Here is a 22,155-nt window from a genome sequence, read left to right as displayed (position 1 = left end):
CGAGAGACACACACACACACCGAGAGACACACACACACACCGAGAGACACACACACACACCGAGAGACACACACACACACCGAGAGACACACACACACACCGAGAGACACACACACACACCGAGACACACACACACACCGAGACACACACACACACACCGAGAGACACACACACACACCGAGAGACACACACACACACCGAGAGACACACACACACACCCGAGAGACACACACACACACCGAGAGACACACACACACACCGAGAGACACACACACACACCGAGAGACACACACACGCGCACACACACACACGCGCACACACACACACGCACACACACACACACACACACGCACACACACCGAGGCACACACACCGAGGCACACACCGAGACACACACACCGAGGCACACACCGAGACACACACACCGAGACACACACACCGAGACACACACACCGAGACACACACACCGAGGCACACACCGAGACACACACACCGAGGCACACACACACACCGAGGCACACACCGAGACACACACACCGAGGCACACACCGAGACACACACACCGAGACACACTCACCGAGGCACACACCGAGACACACTCACCGAGACACACACACACACCGAGGCACACACCGAGACACACACACCGAGGCACACACACCGAGGCACACACCGAGGCACACACCGAGACACACACACACACCGAGGCACACACCGAGACACACACACACACCGAGGCACACACCGAGACACACACACACACCGAGGCACACACCGAGACACACACACCGAGGCACACACCGAGACACACACACCGAGGCACACACCGAGACACACACACCGAGGCACACACACACACACACCGAGGCACACACACACACACACCGAGGCACACACCGAGACACACTCACCGAGGCACACACCGAGACACACTCACCGAGACACACACACACACCGAGGCACACACCGAGGCACACACCGAGGCACACACCGAGACACACACACCGAGGCACACACCGAGGCACACACCGAGACACACACACCGAGGCACACACCGAGACACACACACCGAGGCACACACCGAGACACACACACCGAGGCACACACCGAGACACACACACACACACACCGAGGCACACACACACACACACCGAGGCACACACCGAGACACACTCACCGAGGCACACACCGAGACACACTCACCGAGGCACACACACCGAGGCACACACCGAGGCACACACCGAGACGCACACACCGAGGCACACACCGAGACACACACACCGAGACACACACACCGAGACACACACACCGAGACACACCACACCGAGACACACACACCGAGACACACACACCGAGACACACACACCGAGACACACACACCGAGACACACACACCGAGGACCACACACCCCGAGGCACACACCGAGACACACACACCGAGGCACACACACCGAGACACACACACCGAGGCACACACCGAGACACACACACCGAGACACACACACCGAGGCACACACACCGAGACACACACACCGAGGCACACACACCGAGACACACACACCGAGGCACACACCGAGACACACACACGAGGCACACACCGAGACACACACACCGAGGCACACACCGAGGCACACACACCGAGGCACACACCGAGACACACACACACACCGAGGCACACACCGAGACACACACCCCGAGACACACACACCGAGACCACACACACCGAGACACACACACCGAGACACACACACCGAGACACACACACCGAGACACACACACCGAGACACACACACCGAGACACACACACCGAGACACACACACAACGAGACACACACACCGAGACACACACACACCGAGACACACACACACCGAGACACACACACCGAGACACACACACCGAGACACACACACCGAGACACACACACCGAGACACACACACCGAGACACACACACCGAGGCACACACACCGAGACACACACACCGAGGCACACACACCGAGGCACACACACCGAGACACACACACCGAGGCACACACACCGAGGCACACACACCGAGGCACACACACCGAGGCACACACACCGAGGCACACACACCGAGGCACACACACCGAGGCACACACACCGAGACACACACACCGAGGCACACACCGAGACACACACACCGAGGCACACACCGAGACACACACACCGAGGCACACACCGAGACACACACACCGAGGCACACACCGAGACACACCGCGAGGCACACCGAGACGCGCACACGCACACACCGAGACGCGCACACGCACACACCGAGACGCGCACACGCACACACCGAGACGCACACACGCACACACCGAGACGCACACACGCACACACCGAGACGCACACACGCACACACCGAGACGCACACACGCACACACCGAGACGCACACACCGAGACGCACACACCGAGACGCACACACGCACACACCGAGACGCCGAGACGCACACACCGAGACGCACACACGCACACACCGAGACGCACACACGCACACACCGAGACGCACACACGCACACACCGAGACGCACACACGCACACACCGAGACGCACACACGCACACACCGAGACGCACACACGCACACACCGAGACACACCGAGACGCACACACGCACACACCGAGACGCACACACGCACACACCGAGACGCACACACGCACACACCGAGACGCACACACGCACACACCGAGACGCACACACGCACACACCGAGACGCACACACGCACACACCGAGACGCACACACGCGCACACGCACACACCGAGACGCGCACACGCACACACCGAGACGCGCACACGCACACACCGAGACGCGCACACGCACACACCGAGACGCACACACGCGCGCACACACACACACACACACACACACACACACACACCGAGACACACACACACACACACACACACACCGAGACACACACACACACACACACACACACACACACCGAGACACGCACACGCACACACCGAGACGCGCACACGCACACACCGAGACGCGCACACGCACACACCGAGACGCGCACACGCACACACCGAGACACGCACACACCGAGACACACACACGCACACACACACACACACACCGAGACACACACACACCGAGACACACACACACACACACACCGAGACACACACACACACCGAGACACACACACACACCGAGACACACACACACACCGAGACACACACACACACCGAGACACACACACACACCGAGACACACACACACACACACACCGAGACACACACACACACACACCGAGACACACACACACACCGAGACACACACACACACACACCGAGACACACACACACACACACCGAGACACACACACCGAGACACACACACCGAGACACACACACACACACACACACACACACACACACCGAGACACACACACACACACACACACACACCGAGACACACACACACACACACCGAGACACACACACACACACCGAGACACACACACACACACCGAGACACACACACACACACCGAGACACACACCGAGGCACCCACACAAACACACACACACCGAGACACACACACAAACACACACACACCGAGACACACACACAAACACACACACACCGAGACACACACACACGCACACACACACCGAGACACACACACACACGCACACACACCGAGACACACACACACATACATACACACACACACAGGACTAGCGACCTGACTGGCTATCCTCGGTTCTTGCACCATATTCCAATCCCCTCCCACTATTACCTCGTGTGAGTCCAAGTCCAGGATGGTCCTAGCACCTTTCTCTCGAACCCTGCATCACCCCAGTTAGGGCCATACACACTTGCCAGTGCCTCCAATGCCCCTGTTACCATTACATATCTAACCCCCGGTCCGCAACTACTACCTCCATCTGGAACCTCACCCTCTTACCCACCAACACACTAACCTCTTTCTCCCCTCCCCGGTCCATCCTCTCCACCCTGCCCAGTCCCAAAGAACAACAATTCCCATCAAACAAACCCCAGAAAACCTCCGTCGCAAAAAATCCCAACTCCCACCATACCCGAGCAGACAACTTCACACCCTTTAATCACAAATAAGAACATGAAATAGAAAATACAACTATATACAACCTTCCACCTCCCCCTACCCTCGGTCCAAGACCAAACCTCAGTCCCATTTCTAATTTCTGCCCCAGTCCTCCTCCCTTCACAAAAGCCTCTGCTACCTCCACCATCTCGAAGTAAAAGTCTTTTGAGTTGTAGGTCACCCTCAACTTCACTGGATACATCACGCCAAACCACATGCCGCTGGTATGCAGTGCCGCCTTCACTTGACCAAAGGCCTTCTCGGCAGCTTCGTGGTTAATACCATTACTTTCAAATGCGTATACCAACTCCAGCCCACTGCACCTCCCACTTCTGCTTTGACCAACTCAGGACCTTCTTAGACCATAAGACATAGGAGCAGAATTAGGCCACTCGGCCCATCGAGTCCGCTCTGCCATTCAATCATGGTTGATATTTTTCTCACCCCATTCTCCTGCCTTCTCCCCATAACCCCATATCCGCTTATTAATCAAGAATCTATCTACCACTGTCTTAAAGACACATGATTTGGCTTCCACACCCTTCTGTGGCAAAGCATTCCACAGATTCACCACCCACTGGCTGAAGAAATTCCTCCTCGGCTCTGTTTTAAAGGATCGTCCCTTTAGTCTGAGATTTTGTCCTCTGGTTCTAGGGGGAAACATCCTCTCCACATCCACTCTATCCAGGCCTCGCAGTATCCTGTAAGTTTCAGTCAGATCTCCCCTTCACATGGTAACTTGGAAATAAATTATTACCGCCCTTGGCGGCTCATTCGTCTTTGGTTTAGGCCTCAACGACCGATGAGCCCAATCCAGTTCGTGCCGGGAGGAGTACTCAGTCGGCCTCGGGCCTTCCACCCATTCGGGCAGACCCACAGTTCTAACGTTCTGCCAACTAGATCTATTTTCCAGGTCCTCCACCTTCACTCTTGGTCTTTTGTTGGCCTCCATCATCCCCTGCAGCTTCTCATCCTATTTCCGCACCTTGGCCGATGACTTTGACACTACCACCTTCACTGGGGCCATTGCATAAAATCCCAACGAGCTTAAAAATTGCCCCTGGGACTGGGCATTAAGTTCCAAAAAATCGAGCCTCCAGCAGGAGCTACCCAATGTGTGACTTTCTCCTGCATGCCGCCAGTGGAAGTCTCACTGACAAGTGACTAAATTTAATGAGGAGTTAGACAGATTTTTAATTGTAATGGGTTGAAGGGTTATGGAGAAGGAACAGAAGGGTGGAGTTGAGGCCAGGATGAGATCAGCTGTGATTGAATGGTGGAGCAGACTCTGTGCCAAATGGTCTAAATCTGCTCTTGTATCTTATGAACTTGTAATTCATATTTTTGAAAAAAAAATCTACTGTACGGACTTGTGTTTTGTAATTTTTTTTTTCAATCCTGATTTGATAATGGAGAATTATTACTAAATTTGCCTGTACTTTTTTCCTTTAGGGAGAGGAGTGAGGTTGTATTACATTGGTGGGGAAGTTTTTGCGGAGTGTCTGAGTGACAGTGCCATCTTTGTTCAGAGTCCAAATTGTAATCAAAGATACAGCTGGCATCCTGCAACAGTGTGCAAAATTCCACCTGGTAAGAAAAGTTTAATAAATTTTAGATACTGAACCCTTTTTTAACCTTTGTGTAATGTACCTCAAGTTCCGCTTTTGAATACTTTGTTAAGGAGCTCAATTCTTAAATTCACTCATCAAGTAACAATGCCGAGATGTTTGCTCTGTCAATGGACTAGCCAGGCGACAGTTAAACTCAGTGCAAATCCAGTGGTGAACAAAAGAAACTGACCCAATTCTCATTCTCTGCTTGCTAGGACTGATTGTCAACTTTCATCTGTAGCTCTTCTGTAAAACATCTGAGGGTTGTCTCTGAGCATTTAACTGAGCTTACATGGAAAGTGAAGGAGACAAGGTGGCAGGACAATGGTTCAAGCATAAGGATTGGCTTTTGGTATTCGGGCAGAGGACAAGCAGTAAGTTTGTCATAGGAATGGAGACCTCCGGCATAGATGTTATGATTGAAGACTTCCAAAGTAATGTAGAAATTGTCGTTATAGGATTTGAAAGTAATGAGTTTAAAGTTGATTTTCAAGGTGCCATTGGAGCTGATATGGAGCAGGTTAGCATGTGGAAGAGGACTCTGGTTGGAGAATTAGATTAGTTGATGTTTTCCATGTTGGAAGCAGGAAGGCCACTGAGGTGATCATTCAATAAGATATAGGGCGCAATCTAGCGGCCAATTATGCACTCTAGCGAGAGCGCAGAACGGTTGGTAGCTCTCGGGAGAGGGCTTCCTGACAGTCCCGCGAGTCATCAGAATTGAAATCCCACCCAAAAGGGTCATGGCCAAACAGCGCGCGCCTAAGTAGGGTTTAATCATATGTAAGCGAGCTTAGCCGAGTTATACCGGCCTCCCCAGTGAAGTTGCAGCCGGGCACCATTCACTACTGGTCCACACGGACGTGGACTAGATGGAACGTCACCCGGAGGGGTCTCCCAGGTCATTGGAGGCCCTTGGGTGGTCAGGGATAGAGCAGGGTGCCCCTGGAATGTGGGACCTTGACACTGCCACTCTGGTACTGCCAAGGTGCTTTAGTGGGGCTGCCAAGCTGGCAGAAGAACTGTCAGGGTGGCAATGCAAGGGTGTCATGATAGTGCTGCATGAATTGGGGGAGGGGGGGCAGGGAAGTAGGGCCTCTGGGAAGTTGGGAGGGTGAGAATTGGGGGCCTGGAGGAGCCTGAAGAGGGGGGTGGGGTCCCATAGTGGGGTGTCCTCACTTGAGGGGGTGTGGATTAATGCCCATTTCTATGGGGGTGGCATTTTCCATGGGTGGGGGGTGTTGGGGTCCCACAAGCTCACTTGGAAATTGGGGCACCTTTTCAAAATGGCAGTCTGCTCTTGGAATTCAGTTCCCCAGTGCTTAAAGAAATTCTAACTGTGGGCTAAACAGGCGAGAAACTCCACAGTGCCCACAAAAGTGACTAAGTGTTGGTTGATAGTGGTGGGGAACTCGCTGTCAGAGCCGAGAGGGAATCTCCCTGCAAAACCTGCCACAAGTGAACTTCGAAATGTTTCCATTAAATTCCATCCATAGAGGTCCAGGAAGAAATCCAGGTTGTATGCTTTGAACAGAGCAGTTGGAAACTGGATAAAAAAGACCCGATGAAATCGTGGGACAGTGAACATGTAATTGTGGAAATGGTGCATTCAGGGACTTGGGAGGGTGTGGATTGCAAAAGCGTAATAGTTGAATATGGTTAACAAGTTAAAGAATGTGCTTTGAAGGAAGGATGGGAGGATAAGCAGAAAGGGGCGAGAGGATACTTGAATATAACAGAATGGGACCAGTCTAGGGGAATAAGACAAAGCCAAAATTCGCTCAATGTAGCACTGAATTTAAAAAGGAAGCAAACTTTCAGAAAAGATGTGATGCTTTTGGGCAACCAAAAGCTCCTCTCTTTCTAAAACTACATTCTTACTGTCTGTGTATTCTATAGGTTGTAAAAGGTCAAGTCACCATAGCCCCAGATGATCATAGGCAGCATTCCCCTTTTGAGGGGGAGAGCTGACCTGTGGTGATTTAACCACAAGATCACCACACCACAGGCGAGGGGCAAGGTTGAGAAGATGGGCCTTCATGAATAACCTCAGCTGGCACGGGAATTGAACCTAGCTGGCCTTGCTCTGCATCTTGAACCAGCTGTTTAGCCAACTGAGTTAAATCAGTCCCTGTAAGAATTTAGCTGAGCACTCGATGTCATTTTGAGGAAAGCTACTTCAAAATGTCAACTTCCTTCTAAATTGACACTTTGGTGATGCTATATTTAGCTTGGTATGCATGAGATGCATTTAACAACATTGCCTCACTTGACTTGATTAATGCCTTGTTCTGTGCAGATATTGGAGAAAGCAAGTACATGTTGTATTCTGTGCACCTGCCTGTACGTGCATGTTGAACCTGGCGCAGCAGCATGTGGAGTCCCATTGCAGCAGTTAGAGGTTTCTTTGGAGCAGGGGGGGGGAATTGGATAGTGAGAAGAGAATTTATCCTATTGAGAAGGAAGCATTTCTATACATATATGTACGGTCCCTCCCTATCAGCACTGTATTTACACTAACTGTCTGTAGTGCCTGAAGAAGGTGGTTCACCACCAACTTTTTAAGGCTTGGGACAATTCACACCTCTTTAACCTGGAGTTACCTCTCTCTCTGCATCTTTGATGATTTGATTGCCTGCAGGTGCTCGCATTCCGGGGCATCTCTGACTGTGTCTATATAAACATTTCTGGAACAAGCCTTTCCATTCACCTGAAGAAGGAGCCGTGCTCCGAAAGCTCGTGTTTGAAACAAACCTGTTGGACTTTAACCTGGTGTTGTAAGACTTCTTACTGTGCTCACCCCAGTCCAACGCCGGCATCTCCACATCATAACTTTTTAAGGGCTATTGGGGAAGCTGATCTTGCAAGCAATGTCCACACCAATTAACAAATAAATAATTTTAAAATTCAAATGAAGCATCTTTGAAATAGTAAACTGTTACACACACTTGTCCAGCATTTTCTTGCGAAGGGCCAAATTTAATTTTTTCAGTCACTCAAAGGGCCAATGAGCAAACTTCAGAAAGATGCAGTTTGGCATAACATTAAGTGAATTTAAGTTTAGGTATGAAGATAAGCATGTCATAAAAACTGAATAATTAATAAATATGATTATTAGATTGTGTGCATGTATGTCTGCCTGGTTCACTCTTGGGTTTAGGATGCTTACTCACTCATTTTCACCCACTGAGTGCATGTAAACAGCTGTTGATGTGTGAGGCTTGAGGGAGAACCCTGAGACTAGGAGTGAGATGCATGTGCTCTTGCACGCACAACAGCCAATCTCCTCCTCCTTCCCCTGCCTGCCAATCTCCACAATTGCTCAGCAGCCTGTCTCCTCCTCTCTTTCCACCCCCTGCCTAGCCCAGCACCTGTAGTGATCTGCGTATCTATATACATAAGGGGTTAATGTATAGTCATAACAGCTAAGTGATCATTAGATGCCAGCACTAACAAGGAGTTTAAAAGACAAACTTTATCCGAGTTCCCACCTCTTTGTGTGTACAGTGACTAGAGACCAGAGGTGTAGTGAGTTAGCTCGGAGTGCAAGTATAAATATTCATGGTTTAATCTAGTTCTATCTTGTTTAATTTAATAGCTAGTAAAAGTATTAAAGAATCAAACTCACAAGTTAATTGGTTAGTTACTCATATTTGTTTTCATTGGATAACTTTGAATATGCATCATCATGTTAAGAACATCTCGGCAAAAGCAAATGAGTAACATGTATTACTCCAAGTAATATAACAGCATCCATTCTCTTTCTCTTTCTCCTCTCCTCTCCCCTCGTCTCCCCCATCCCCCCATACCATTTGTCGAGCAGCCAGTCACCTTCACCTCTTTTCCCCACACCCACCCTTGACCATTGCCCAGCAGCCAGTCTCCTTCTCTTTCCACCCACCACCCATTGTCGAACACCCAGTATCCTATTGTTTTCTCTTTCCATCACCCACCCCCACTTCCCAACAGCCATTCTCCTACTTCTCTTCCTCCATCTCTCCACTTATCCAGCAGCCAGTCTCCTCATTGTATACCCCCTCCCTCCACCACCAGCCAGTCGTCTCCTCGTATACCCCTCCCTCCCCCAGCAGCCAGTCTTCTCCTCGTATACCCGCTCCCTCCCCCAGCAGCCAGTCTCCTCCCTGCCCCACCCTACTTTGTCCAGCAGCCAGTCTCCTCCTTGCCCCACCTCACCTTGTCCAGCAGCCAGTCTCCTCCTTGCCCCACCTCACCTTGTCCAGCAGCCAGTCTCCTCCTTGCCCCACCTCACCTTGTCCAGCAGCCAGTCTCCTCCTTGCCCCACCTCACCTTGTCCAGCAGCCAGTCTCCTCCTTGCCCCACCTCACCTTGTCCAGCAGCCAGTCTCCTCCTTGCCCCACCTCACCTTGTCCAGCAGCCAGTCTCCTCCTTGCCCCACCTCACCTTGTCCAGCAGCCAGTCTCCTCCTTGCCCCACCTCACCTTGTCCAGCAGCCAGTCTCCTCCTTGCCCCACCTCACCTTGTCCAGCAGCCAGTCTCCTCCTTGCCCCACCTCACCTTGTCCAGCAGCCAGTCTCCTCCTTGCCCCACCTCACCTTGTCCAGCAGCCAGTCTCCTCCTTGCCCCACCTCACCTTGTCCAGCAGCCAGTCTCCTCCTTGCCCCACCTCACCTTGTCCAGCAGCCAGTCTCCTCTGTTTCTCTCCCTCCAACACAGCAGGCCTAATGTTGCCACTAGTATTCAGGCCTTGGGATAAATGTAGCCCATTGCTCATCGTATCAGAAACAGTTTTTCTCCCACTTTGCAGCTGATAGGCTCACTAGGTATGTGCCTTGCCTTGCAGAATTTTCCACTCCACTTACTGGTATTTTGAAAATTTGGTCCACAGGCCATGATCGAGAAGCTTGGCACACCGGAGCCAGATTACCAGAGGGTGTATCATTCATTAGCAGTTGTTCTCTTACCAAAATGGAGAAATATCGTATAAAGACTAATTTCACTACAGAATCTTGGAGTTTCATTGTTGATAATTTGTGGTCTTTAAGTTATATTTCTCAGGGGGGCTGCAGACCAGCTGAAGCAGACTATATTGATTTTACATTGCCTGACTTTTATGTTAATTTTGAATATTTCTGGAGCTTGTTTTGAACTAGTTTTCAGACTGCTCACAAATGGAAAAATAGATGTGCCATTTTAGATCTGATGGTCCAAGTAAATCAATACTGAGAGGTACTTAAGATATTTTGCAAATGGCACTTGCTCTTGTTTAAATTTATTCTGCATGCCAATATAAGATTTGCTGCTTTATAATTTTGTTTCTTAGGTTGTAATCTGAAAATATTCAACAACCAGGAGTTTGCAGCACTTCTGGCTCAGTCTGTAAACCAAGGCTTTGAAGCTGTTTACCAATTAACCAGGATGTGCACAATTAGGATGAGTTTTGTGAAAGGCTGGGGTGCTGAATACAGGTGAGCAATTAGTAATTCTGTAGTTTTTGTTTTCTGCTTTCTAAATGTGACAGAGGATCTACATTCTTTCTGACCAATAATACCGAACAGTGTTGCTCCTACTTGACTATTGTTATAAATAGTCATATTCTACTCTTTATGGTAAAATTAATCAGAAGTCTTGCATATTTATGCCTTTTCATTAATGTGACTTCACAATCCTTAAACAGCTTGGACAATGCTCATAGACTCGTAGAATTTATGGTTACATGGGTGCTGTTGAACTGTTTTTTTTACTTGGCAAATTCACAAACTCCAAAGATGCACTGCAGGAACACACCAGGGTTCCTTATCCAGCACCTTCCAAACCCACCATCACTACAACCAAAAGGACAAGGGCAGCAGAAGCCTGGGAACACCACCACCTGGAAGTTACCTGCTAAGCCACTCATCCTAATTTGGAAATAGATTGGTGTTCTTCGTTGTCACTAGGTCAGAATCCTGGCACTCCTTTCCTAATGGCACCTTGTGTGTGCCTACACCACTTGGACTGCAGCTGTTCAAAAAGACAGCTCACCACAACTGTCTCGAGGGCAGTGAGGAATGGGAAATAAATGTTGGCCAAGTCAGTGATGCCCAAATCTCATGAACGAATTAAAAAATATATATTATAATAAAATCTGCGAAATATCCAAGAGCACTTCACAGCCAAAGCACTAATTACAGGAGTGCAGTCATTTTGTGGCAATCAGTTAGCATGCTGCAAGGTCTCAGGAAAATATAATTGGAAAAATGATCAGAAAACCTGCGTCAGTGGTGATGGTTAAGGAATGAATGGAGGCCAATGTACAGGAAAGCCCCTTGCTGTTCTTGAATAGTACATGGGGACCTGTGCCGATCTGAACATGTAGAAATGTCCTGGATTTAATACTTTATCCAAAAATGGACATCTCTAACAATGTAGCACTCCCTCAGTACTACGCACATTATTTTGCATTAATTATTTCAACTTTTCTTTGTCTTTATAGACGGCAGACTGTGACGAGCACTCCTTGTTGGATTGAACTTCACCTGAATGGACCCTTGCAGTGGCTTGACAAAGTTTTAACCCAAATGGGCTCCCCTTCTGTCCGCTGTTCAAGCATGTCCTAAATGACTATACACCTATTTCAGTATCAAGACTGGATTAAACATAAGATGAAGTCCAATCAACAGACGTAAACAACTTTTCTGTTGTCGTACTTGTGTGTTATCCCAGAGACTGTTTGTTAATACAAAACAAAATCAAAAAGAATGGCACTTGATCTCATCAACTTAAGCACCTTGTTGAGTTTTATTATCCCACACCCAGATTATGACATAAATGTATTAGTATTAGTGTATTAAGCACATGAATATAGCTTATGACTGAGGGTGAAGGGAAAGCTGTGTAAAATGACTTTGTATTATGTGTTAATGCACATCATGTACAGAGTGCCTGAGGTCCATCAATAACATGTACAGTAATTCAGTATGTGATTCCACACACTTGCTTTGCTTTAGAATGACATTCTTCATTGTTAAATGAAGCCTCTATCCTTGCCTTTTCTTTCCTCACCCCCCCCCCCCCAAAATACATTGACATACGAGAAACTTCTGATTAATAATGAATTTAAAGTAGTTGGTATTGGGAGGCATAGCATAAATTTAAATTCCCTCAAGGTATTGGATCATAATTACCACATTTGCCGTTAGCAGCAAAATATCATGGCATTTGAGTTGAGATTTTTTGGGGGTTAAGAAGGTTTTATTTCAAAAATTACTTGATAAAGTTGTTTCTGCTGGAGAAAAGCTGAGTTGTGAGAGTGCAATATTGGGAGAATTTATACTCGCCACTAAAAGATGGGTAAATTTCAGAGATGGATCTGCAAAAGGAAATGAGCAGGAATGTGGTCAGATCTGGCATGTTATTAGTTTAGATGGAGTGCCAAATCAGCATATAATTCTCCATGTAGCTCACCTGAAATACTAAGTGAACATTGGCATGAAAACATGGAAATTCCTACAGTATTTTATCATTATTAAATAGCTGGACTTTAGATTAAATAAGTTAGTGCAGTTTATTTAACTTTTGTTATCTGTTCAACCTTTACTTTAAATCAAGTGTTTCAAAATAATGTATGGTATTTTAGTCTTGAGTTATTTCATTCAATTTGTTTTAGAATGCATGTAGAACTATAATGGTACAGATGAGTGCTGTTCACACTATACCCAGCATTAAGCAGAGGTTGTAACTGTTCTTGTGCATACTGTTGCAGCAATTTGAACTCTCACTAAACTACTTGCTTGTGATTTTTTTTGTTCGTATATGGCACCATTTTGGGAAAGTAGGACAAAGGAGGATCACATTTGGCAAGGTTTCCAAGAATGTTTAAATTGACAGCATTTTAATGGTAAACCCTTTGCATGTAACAGAGATACTGTCCAATACTATGCTTGGCTCTGGCTGCTAATTGTGTTTTCCCAGCACTGAGAATTTGTGAAACTGGATAGTAATAGGTCCAGCAAAAGGATCATTTCAACAAGTTGTTGAGCAATTTGTTTCTGGAGTTAACAGTATTGATAACTGGGGCTTTGTTTTCAAATGCCCCATATGTTTATACTTTTTATACTTTTATCAGTAACGTCTACTCAATGGCGTTGGAAATATTTGGGTTTTTTTATTTATAGATGGTGCCAATCACTGCTCTTCACAACTAGTTGCTACCTCTGGTTCAAAAAGATCATCCGTACAAAATCATGAGGTTTGTGCCATTTCCATTTTAGTTGAGGTCTAATTTTGGGTCATTGTTTAAAGAGGGAAAAAGCCTATGTTCACCACATTTTAAAGCCTTTATTTAGGTGAATTATAAGCTTGATGAAAAATAGAGGGAATTGCAGCTTCTGTGTTTTTAGTCATCATTGCATTTAGTCATTATGGCAGTACAGTATCATGTTAAAAGTAAGGAATGTTAGCTGCATCCTGTAAATATATTTTATTACTGAGTTAAATTGTGTCTTAAATTGGACTTCAAATACATGCAGAGTATCCAATTAGGTAAAATATTTTCTTATGGTTTACTGAGCTAGAAATTGATCATATAGGAGTCAATTTTTAAATTTCTCCCTTCCTCTCCAGAGCTGTTGAACATTCTGAATTCAATTTAATTATGAAGTGTCTTAATCATTTGAAAGTTGCAACTTCTATTTAAAGACTGCTTCTCTGAAGTAGTAATTTGACTTCTTCTGAACTGCATTTGAGATATATCTACAAAAAGGCACAATCTCTGCATTTGCTGCTACAAAATCTGCCTTGCAATTTCAATATAATGTCTGGATAATAGCTGTACATGTTCTTAATGTTCCTCAAACACTCCAAATTCATGCACCCCCAAAAAGCTTCGAGAATACATATTTTAATGTGTTCTGTTTGGGAGGGTGGCTACTGGTGGGATTTTTTGAGTGACTATGTAACTTGTAAAATAGAACACAAATGTACAACTTACTAATAATTCTGTGATCGAGCTCTGTCATATTTCCCTTTAGTGGCAGTAGCAGGATTGCTTTTTAAATTTCTTTTACATTGTTAATTCCTCTACATTACACTAGTGCTGTACTTTGTAAGTGCAGCTAGTGATAGCTTATTTTTGAGAACAAGGTGGTGAGTGTTAATGCTTCAAAATGATGAAAGCTGTGGCTGCTTGTAGGCCATCGGGGACGGTTTTGTTTACCTTAGAGACTTGGGAATGAAAGGAAGCAGCATCAAATAATAGAAAATGGCCAGACTTTTTAAAGAAAAGCTAGCAGAGCATTTAACGTTCTTTGTGAGCTCGTTTTACCAGTAGAATTCTGTATTGGTAGAACTTGTGAATTTGAGAGGAATAAAAGCTTCCGGCTTGTTGCATATGCAGACTAAGTGAATACACTAATAAAGTTTTAACTCTGATGTTCTGGATTTTTTTTCTTGTGTACAACGTGGGGAAGTATCGTGCTGTGAGCTTTAATTCACTGATAACTGGAACAATAGTGCTGAATTCCATGCCTGAACATTGTACAGAATCATTCACCTGAAGAAGGAGCCGTGCTCCGAAAGCTCGTGTTTGAAACAAACCTGTTGGACTTTAACCTGGTGTTGTAAGACTTCTTATTGTACAGAATGTCATTGCATCTATTTGATCCCATCCCCAGAAATAATTGACTTTCATTTTTCTCTTTGACATTTGTTTTTGCTTTTGACATTTGTTTTTGCTTTTGAGTTATTTATAGTTCTCTTTTAAGGTACTGCTTCAGTTAAGCATTCCAAATGCTGAATGATGGGAGAAGCTTTGTGTAGTTTGAGTGGATTTAAAAAGGTGGGAAAGAATGTGGTACTGAAAGGAAATGATCAACATATGTGTATTTTTTTCACAGCTAGGTACAGATCGATGGAATTTTGGTTAAATCACTGCTCAATTTTAACTTTCTAAATCTCCAGTCATTTGTAAAGTTGATGGGTTTACTGGTATCTAGTTATATCAATGGAACTAATATTTTAAACTGCACCCCTGCATTCTGCATACTCAAGTCTACTTTTCTGCTTTTGAATCCAGTTCTTCCTTCAGCCTGATAGAATTCATAGCCGAGGTGTTGCTCTCTTCAGATATCTCATGATATGTTAGCTACTTTCTCTGTTTCCTGTGAGGTCAATCCAGAGTAGTCATTGGTTCTGTAGGAGCTACGCTTAGAGACTATAATGAAGAAGAGACCTATGTATAATTAAATAAGTAATGCTGCACTATTTTTAAAGCCAACTTGTCTTTTTTTTTAAACAAGGTAAATAACGTTCCTAGTTCAGGCAATTTGGAGTTGGTGGTTAATTGTAGGATTTGTTTAACTCTGCCAGCTGTGAGACACAGCAAAAAGCCAAAGTGGGTCACAGGTTTATACAACTAGAAAAGGAAACTGACATTATAAATGAGCTATCCGTATATCCAACCACCTACACTTAATGTGAAACAGTAAAAAGGCATTCTTCAAAAGGAAGGGTTTTCCCCCCCTCCAGAAGGTGTTAGAAATTGAGGAATTAGAACATAGAACAGTACAGCACAGAACAGGCCCTTCGGCCCTCAATGTTGTGCCGAGCCATGATCACCCTACTCAAACCCACGTATCCACCCTATACCCGTAACCCAACAACCCCCCCCTTAACCTTACTTTTATTAGGACACTACGGGCAATTTAGCATGGCCAATCCACCTAACCCGCACATCTTTGGACTGTGGGAGGAAACCGGAGCACCCGGAGGAAACCCACGCACACAGGGGGAGGACGTGCAGACTCCACACAGACAGTGACCCAGCCGGGAATCGAACCTGGGACCCTGGAGCTGTGAAGCATTTATGCTAACCACCATGCTACCCTGCTGCCCTACTGCTGAGGGGCAAGAAGAGAAATGGACAATTTTTCTTTGTGCCCAGGTAACACTTTGATGCAAAGTATATGGAAAAGAATGAAAACCTGCAATATTGACCCTCCCAACACCTTGATTTTAGAACATAGAACAGTACAGCACAGAACAGGCCCTTCGGCCCTCAATGTTGTGCCGAGCCATAATCACCCTACTCAAACCTACGTATCCACCCTATACCCGTAACCCAACAACCCCCCCTTAACCTTACTTTTATTAGGACACCGGGCAATTTAGCATGGCCAATCCACCTAACCCACACATCTTTGGACTTTTTTGTTTGCCAGAGGACATTGTGGGGGGTGGGGAAGAGAAATTCAAGCCTTTTTTTTGGGGGGGGGGGGGGGAGGGCAGAAAACTTTTGACACCATGAGCCAATCTTGCTTATTGGCTCCTTACGGGTGTAGCAATTGCTGGTTTTCCTTCCTCCGTTGATTTGTGAGGCCCTACCAAGAGATTACCTGTGCTGAATTAGTGAGCAGTTTAAAGGACGTGGACTGGGAAGATAGGTGGGTTCAGGCAGAGTCCACAGAAGTTGTGCTCCATATTCTTGATGCCCAGACATAAGAGGGCCATAGGAAAATTGATTCTCTCATCTCCCTTTGAAGATGTAAATCTTGGTCCTTTTCTCCTGGTTTCCTGAACCTTATTACTGGTTTGATCTCTGCATCTGCATAAAGCTTGTATATATTTAAAATGGTTTTGTGTACATTACTCGAGCAGCACCTGCACAAATATGCTTCAGTATGCACAGGATTCTTGTGTGTCTGTTCCCACTCTGGGTCAAGTGAGGAGGAATTGACTGCACATTAGCCCAGAGTGTTGTAACATTCTGTTCTTTTATAATTATAATCTTTATTGCTACAAGTAGGCTTACATTGTAATGAAGTTACTGTGACAAGCCCCTAGTCGCCACAATCCCGCACCTATTTGGGTACACAGAGGGAGAATTCAGATTGTCCAAATTGCCTAACAGTACGTCTTTCAGGATTTATGGGAGGAAACTGCAGCACCCGGAAGACACCCACGCAGACACTGGGTGAACGCGCAGCCTTTACACAGACAGCGACCTAGCCAGCAATTGAACCTGGGACCCCGGAGCTGTGAAACCTCTGTGCTACCGTGCTGCCCTTTGCGTCTCTTGCAGAGCAGCAACGTCACTGTTCAAGTCGCTGAATTCACAGGCAACAAGGGCTGTTCTACATTCTGGTTGATTGTTTTGCTCGTTATCTACGAGGGTTTGTACATTCCATTTTCTGCAATAGATGTAACTTTGATTTTCTGACTGCAAGTAGATGAGCCTGGTGGATGTGGTTTTCCAGCCAGGTTGGAGATGGAATAGACTAGTTTTAGCCCTTTCCCATGCAGGCTGAGCTGAGTGGGAAGAGGGATGCTCAGTCATGAAGAAAGCAGCCAAAATACTTTCCTGTTCCTATCCCAAGAGCGCAACTACTGAATCAAACTCCACTGCCTACATGCCAGTCTGAAGCTCAGGATATCCAAATTGCACCATCCTGTCCCGATTAGTCGCAGGGCTTAATGGTGGGGGTGGGGGGGGGTGTCTGGTTTCCGGAAGGTAGACGTGTGGGACATCTTTTAACATGCAAATGATGTTGCACAGCAGCAGACACACGGTCCTTGACAGAGGGCATGTCCAGTTCCAGTGGCAAGGAAACGATATCTCTCTACTGCTGCAGCCTTCATCCTCCATTTCAGACAAGTATCTTCTGCCATTGAGGACTTGTTTTGGATTGCGGTTTGTCTGCTTCCTCCCTTCCACCCTTACTGTCAAGGGTGACCCTGCTAGGAGTTTTAAGACTCCCGAAGGCATCACTCTTAGGATCAACAGAATGCTCAAGCCCCTCCACCATAGACAGGAAAGCAAGTGGTGAGGATGGCAAAAATGCTAACCGGGATATAGACTGGTTAAGTGAGTAGGCAAAAACTTGGCAGATGAAATTAAATGTAGGAAAATGAAATTCTACACTTTAGTAGGAAGAATAAAGGAGCTGAATATTTGAATGGAGAAAGACTGCAGAAAGCTGCAACACGGGAATTTCGGGGTCCTTGTGCATAAATCACAAAAAGCTAGTATGCAAGTTCAGGTAATTAGGAAGGCAAATGGAATGTTGGCCTTTATTTCAAAGGGAATGGAGTGTAAAGTATGGAAGCTGTGCTAAAACTATACAAGGCACTAGTTAGACCACACATGGAATACCGCAAACAGTTTTGGTCCCTATATCTAATTCCTTAATGATTAAGAAAACAAGTGCAGAGATCTGAAGGGCAGCTAAAGAAACTATAGAAATGAAGAGATTTTTCCAAGAAGTCTTAGATTAAAGGTATTATAACAGAATACTGTTCAGTAAAGACAGCTGAGATTCCAGAAAGATATCTGAAATGATTTCAGAGGTTTTATGACGGCCTGTTGTACGCGAGTTGAAATACTATGGATATCGGTGTTTAGATCTCGGAGTTTGTCGAAAAGCAGTCAAGACAAAGGAAGCCTAAAAGGGGATGATGTAAAATCCTGAACTGGATTCGCTGTTAAAAGTGGAGCGGAAGCTTTGTAAGTGTAATTTGGAAAACGTGTTCTTGATTTTGGAACATAAACCACAGAGGGCAGATTTTAAAGCTTGCTTTTGGATGTGATGTTTGGAAACTCATGTGTTATTCATCTGGGGGGATTCTGAAGAGGTCCACAATCATTCACTTGGGGTTCAGAACAGACAGTGTATTTGCCCACAGCCATCTTGTGTGCTTAAAAGGGACTTTGGATTAATGGGACTGTTATAGATTAAGATGTACTTCATAAATTGTGTTAATCCTAAAACCAGTATGTAATTGTTAAGGTTAAAGGGGCGGCGGGGAAGAAGTAAAGCCATATTCTATCATTAATTTTTTCTGCTTTAATAAATCTTTTTTTCTTGGTGTTAGAACTAACTACTGGTCCTGTGTCTTTGCCCCAGGAGTGATTCCACTGACAAATAGGGAACTTTTAGAATCATAACTCCATTACAAGTTTGCATCTACAAGTTTGCTGATGATGTGACTATAGTTGGCTAGATCTCGAATAATGAGTCAGAATACAGGAAGGAGATAGAGAACCTAGTGGAGTGGTGCAGCAACAACAATCTCCCTAAATGCCAGTAAAACTAAAGAACTGGTCATTGACTTCAGGAAGCAAAGTACTGTACACACCCCTGTCAGCATCAACGGGGCTGACGTGGAGATGATTAGCAGCTTCAAATTCTGAGGGGTACACATCTCCAAAAATCTGTCCTGGTCCACCCACGTTGACGCTACCACCAAGAAAGTGCAACCGCCTATACTTCCTCCGGAAACGAAGGAAATTCGGCAGTACCAACTTTTACCGATGCATACTAGAAAGCATCCTATCTGGCTCCATCACGGCCTGGTATGGCAACTGCTCGGCCCAAAACCGCAAAAAACTTCAGAGAGTCGTGAGCACAGCCCAGTCCATCACGAACCTGCCTCCCATCTGTTGACTCCTGCAGCATAATCAAAGACCCCTCCCACCCGGCTTACTCTTCCAACTTCCATTGGGCAGGAGATGCAAAAGTCTGAGAACACACCTGAACAGACTCGAAAACAGCTTCTTCCCTGCTGTTACCAGACTCCTGAACGACTCTCTTATGGACTGAACTGATTAACACTACACCCCTGTATGCTTCACCCGATGCCGGTGTTCTGTAGTTACATTGTGTACCTTGTGTTGCCCTATTATGTATCATCTTATCATATACTTAATAATCTGTTGCTGTTTGCAGAAAAATACTAATCACTGTACCTCCGTACACATGACAATAACAAAATCCAAATCCATTATCATGCAAGGAAAAAATAGATTTCCAATTAACAAACAATTCTTTTTTTTTCAAAAACAAAAGGTATTATGAGCTTACTTTCCCATCTACTTCTAAACTTTCAATTGAGCAAAATCCACACACACTGGTCAAATTACATTTATTAATACAGTTTACACAGTGGATTACATATTTGTGCACAAATTCCTTGAGAGAGAAGCTTTCCTCAGAAACCAGGGGTGGGATTCTCAATTTCCGAGATTAAGTATTGATACCAACGCAGAATTCATGGACTTTCACGACAGAAAAACTGGTGGTGAACCTGGACCGATTCTGCTACTGGTGCCGCCTGGAATACAGTTGATTACGGTGAAAAATGGTTTGTGATTTGCCAGGTCTGTGATTGACACTTGGGATAAAAGCAAATTACTGCGGGTGCTGGAATCTGAAATGAAAGAGAAAATGTTGGAAAATCTCAGCCGGTCTGGCAGCATCTGTAGGGAGAGAAAAGAGTTAACGTTTTGTCAAAGCTAACAGACAGAAAGTGGGAAATATTTATACTGTGGAGTGAGAATGAAAGTTGAGTCATAGCCACAGAACCTAGGGAAACCGGGTGCTTATGGCCACAGAAACCAAGGAGAAAGAGTGCTAATGGCAGTCCCCAGAGAGAACAAAAGATGTAAACGGTCAAACAGCAGGGAAACTAACATCAGAGGATGAACTGACGATGTGGGGGAAGGGGAAGTAGAGGAAAAAGGTGAAGGAAAGGTGAATAAGATTGGGGGGGAATTAAATATATACTAAGAAAGAAAGAAATGGTAAAAGACAGTTAAAATGAAATGGGATGAAAACAAATGGGTCGAGCTGATTATCTGAAGTTGTTGAATTTAATGTTCAAGCCGGAAGGCTGTAGCGTGCCTAAACGGAAGATGAGATGTTGTTCCTCCAGTTTGCGTTGAGCTTCACTGGAACATTGCAGCAGGCTAAGGACAGGCATGGGAGCAGGGTCTTTTGTGAAAGTGGCAAGCAACAGGAAGGTCAGGGTCCTGAATGCACACAGACCAAAGATGCTCAGCAAAGCGATCACCGAGTCTGCAGTTGGTCTCTCCGATATAGAGGAGACCACATTGGGAGCAGCGAATGCAGTAGACCAAAGTGGAAGAGATGCAAGTGAAACGCTGCTTAACCTCGAATGAGTGTTTTGGGCCTGGGATGTTAAGCATGGAAAAGCATTGATACTTGGGAGGCTGACAAGCTGCAGCGGCACATACACATCACAATCTCCACATACACTCATCCCAGCAAACAGCAGAGGTTGGACTGGAATAAGAACTAGGAGCAGGAGTAGGCCATATGGCCCCTCGAGCCTGCTCCGCCATTCAATGAGATAATGGCTGATCTTTTGTGGATTCAGCTCCACTTTCCGGCCCGAACACCACAACCCTTAATCCCTTTATTCTTCAAAAAACTAACTCCTTATCTTAAAAATATTTAATGAAGGAGCCTCAACTGCTTCACTTGGCAAGGCATTCCATAGATTCACAACCCTTTGGGTGAAGAAGTTCCTCCTAAACTCAGTCCTAAATCTATTTCCCCTTATTTTGAGGCTATGCCCCCTAGTTTGGCTTTCATCAGCCAGTGGAAACAACCTGCCCGCATCTATCCTATCTATTCCCTTCATAATTTTATATGTTTCTATAAGATCCCCCCCCCCCTCGTCCTTCTAAATTCCA

The 22,155-nt window shown here is 46.0% G+C and overlaps 1 protein-coding gene across 2 annotated transcripts in view; it reads left to right on the top strand.

The window, feature by feature from the left end:
• smad2 (SMAD family member 2) overlaps positions 1–15,095 on the top strand; it is a 140,386-nt gene extending 125,291 nt beyond the window's left edge. For both annotated transcript variants that reach the window (XM_038790487.1, XM_038790486.1), the window contains 3 exons: positions 5,548–5,685; positions 11,008–11,152; positions 12,160–15,095. In XM_038790487.1, the coding sequence (XP_038646415.1) occupies positions 5,548–5,685; positions 11,008–11,152; positions 12,160–12,283 (407 nt within the window). In that variant the 3' untranslated portion in view covers positions 12,284–15,095. The remainder of the gene's footprint in view (positions 1–5,547; positions 5,686–11,007; positions 11,153–12,159) is intronic.
• Positions 15,096–22,155: the final 7,060 nt, after the last annotated feature.

Source organism: Scyliorhinus canicula, chromosome 3 (genome assembly GCF_902713615.1).
Source record: "Scyliorhinus canicula chromosome 3, sScyCan1.1, whole genome shotgun sequence".
Taxonomy (NCBI): domain Eukaryota; kingdom Metazoa; phylum Chordata; class Chondrichthyes; order Carcharhiniformes; family Scyliorhinidae; genus Scyliorhinus; species Scyliorhinus canicula.
Note: the sequence above shows the minus strand (reverse complement) of the source record. Positions and strands in the feature narration are given on the sequence as shown.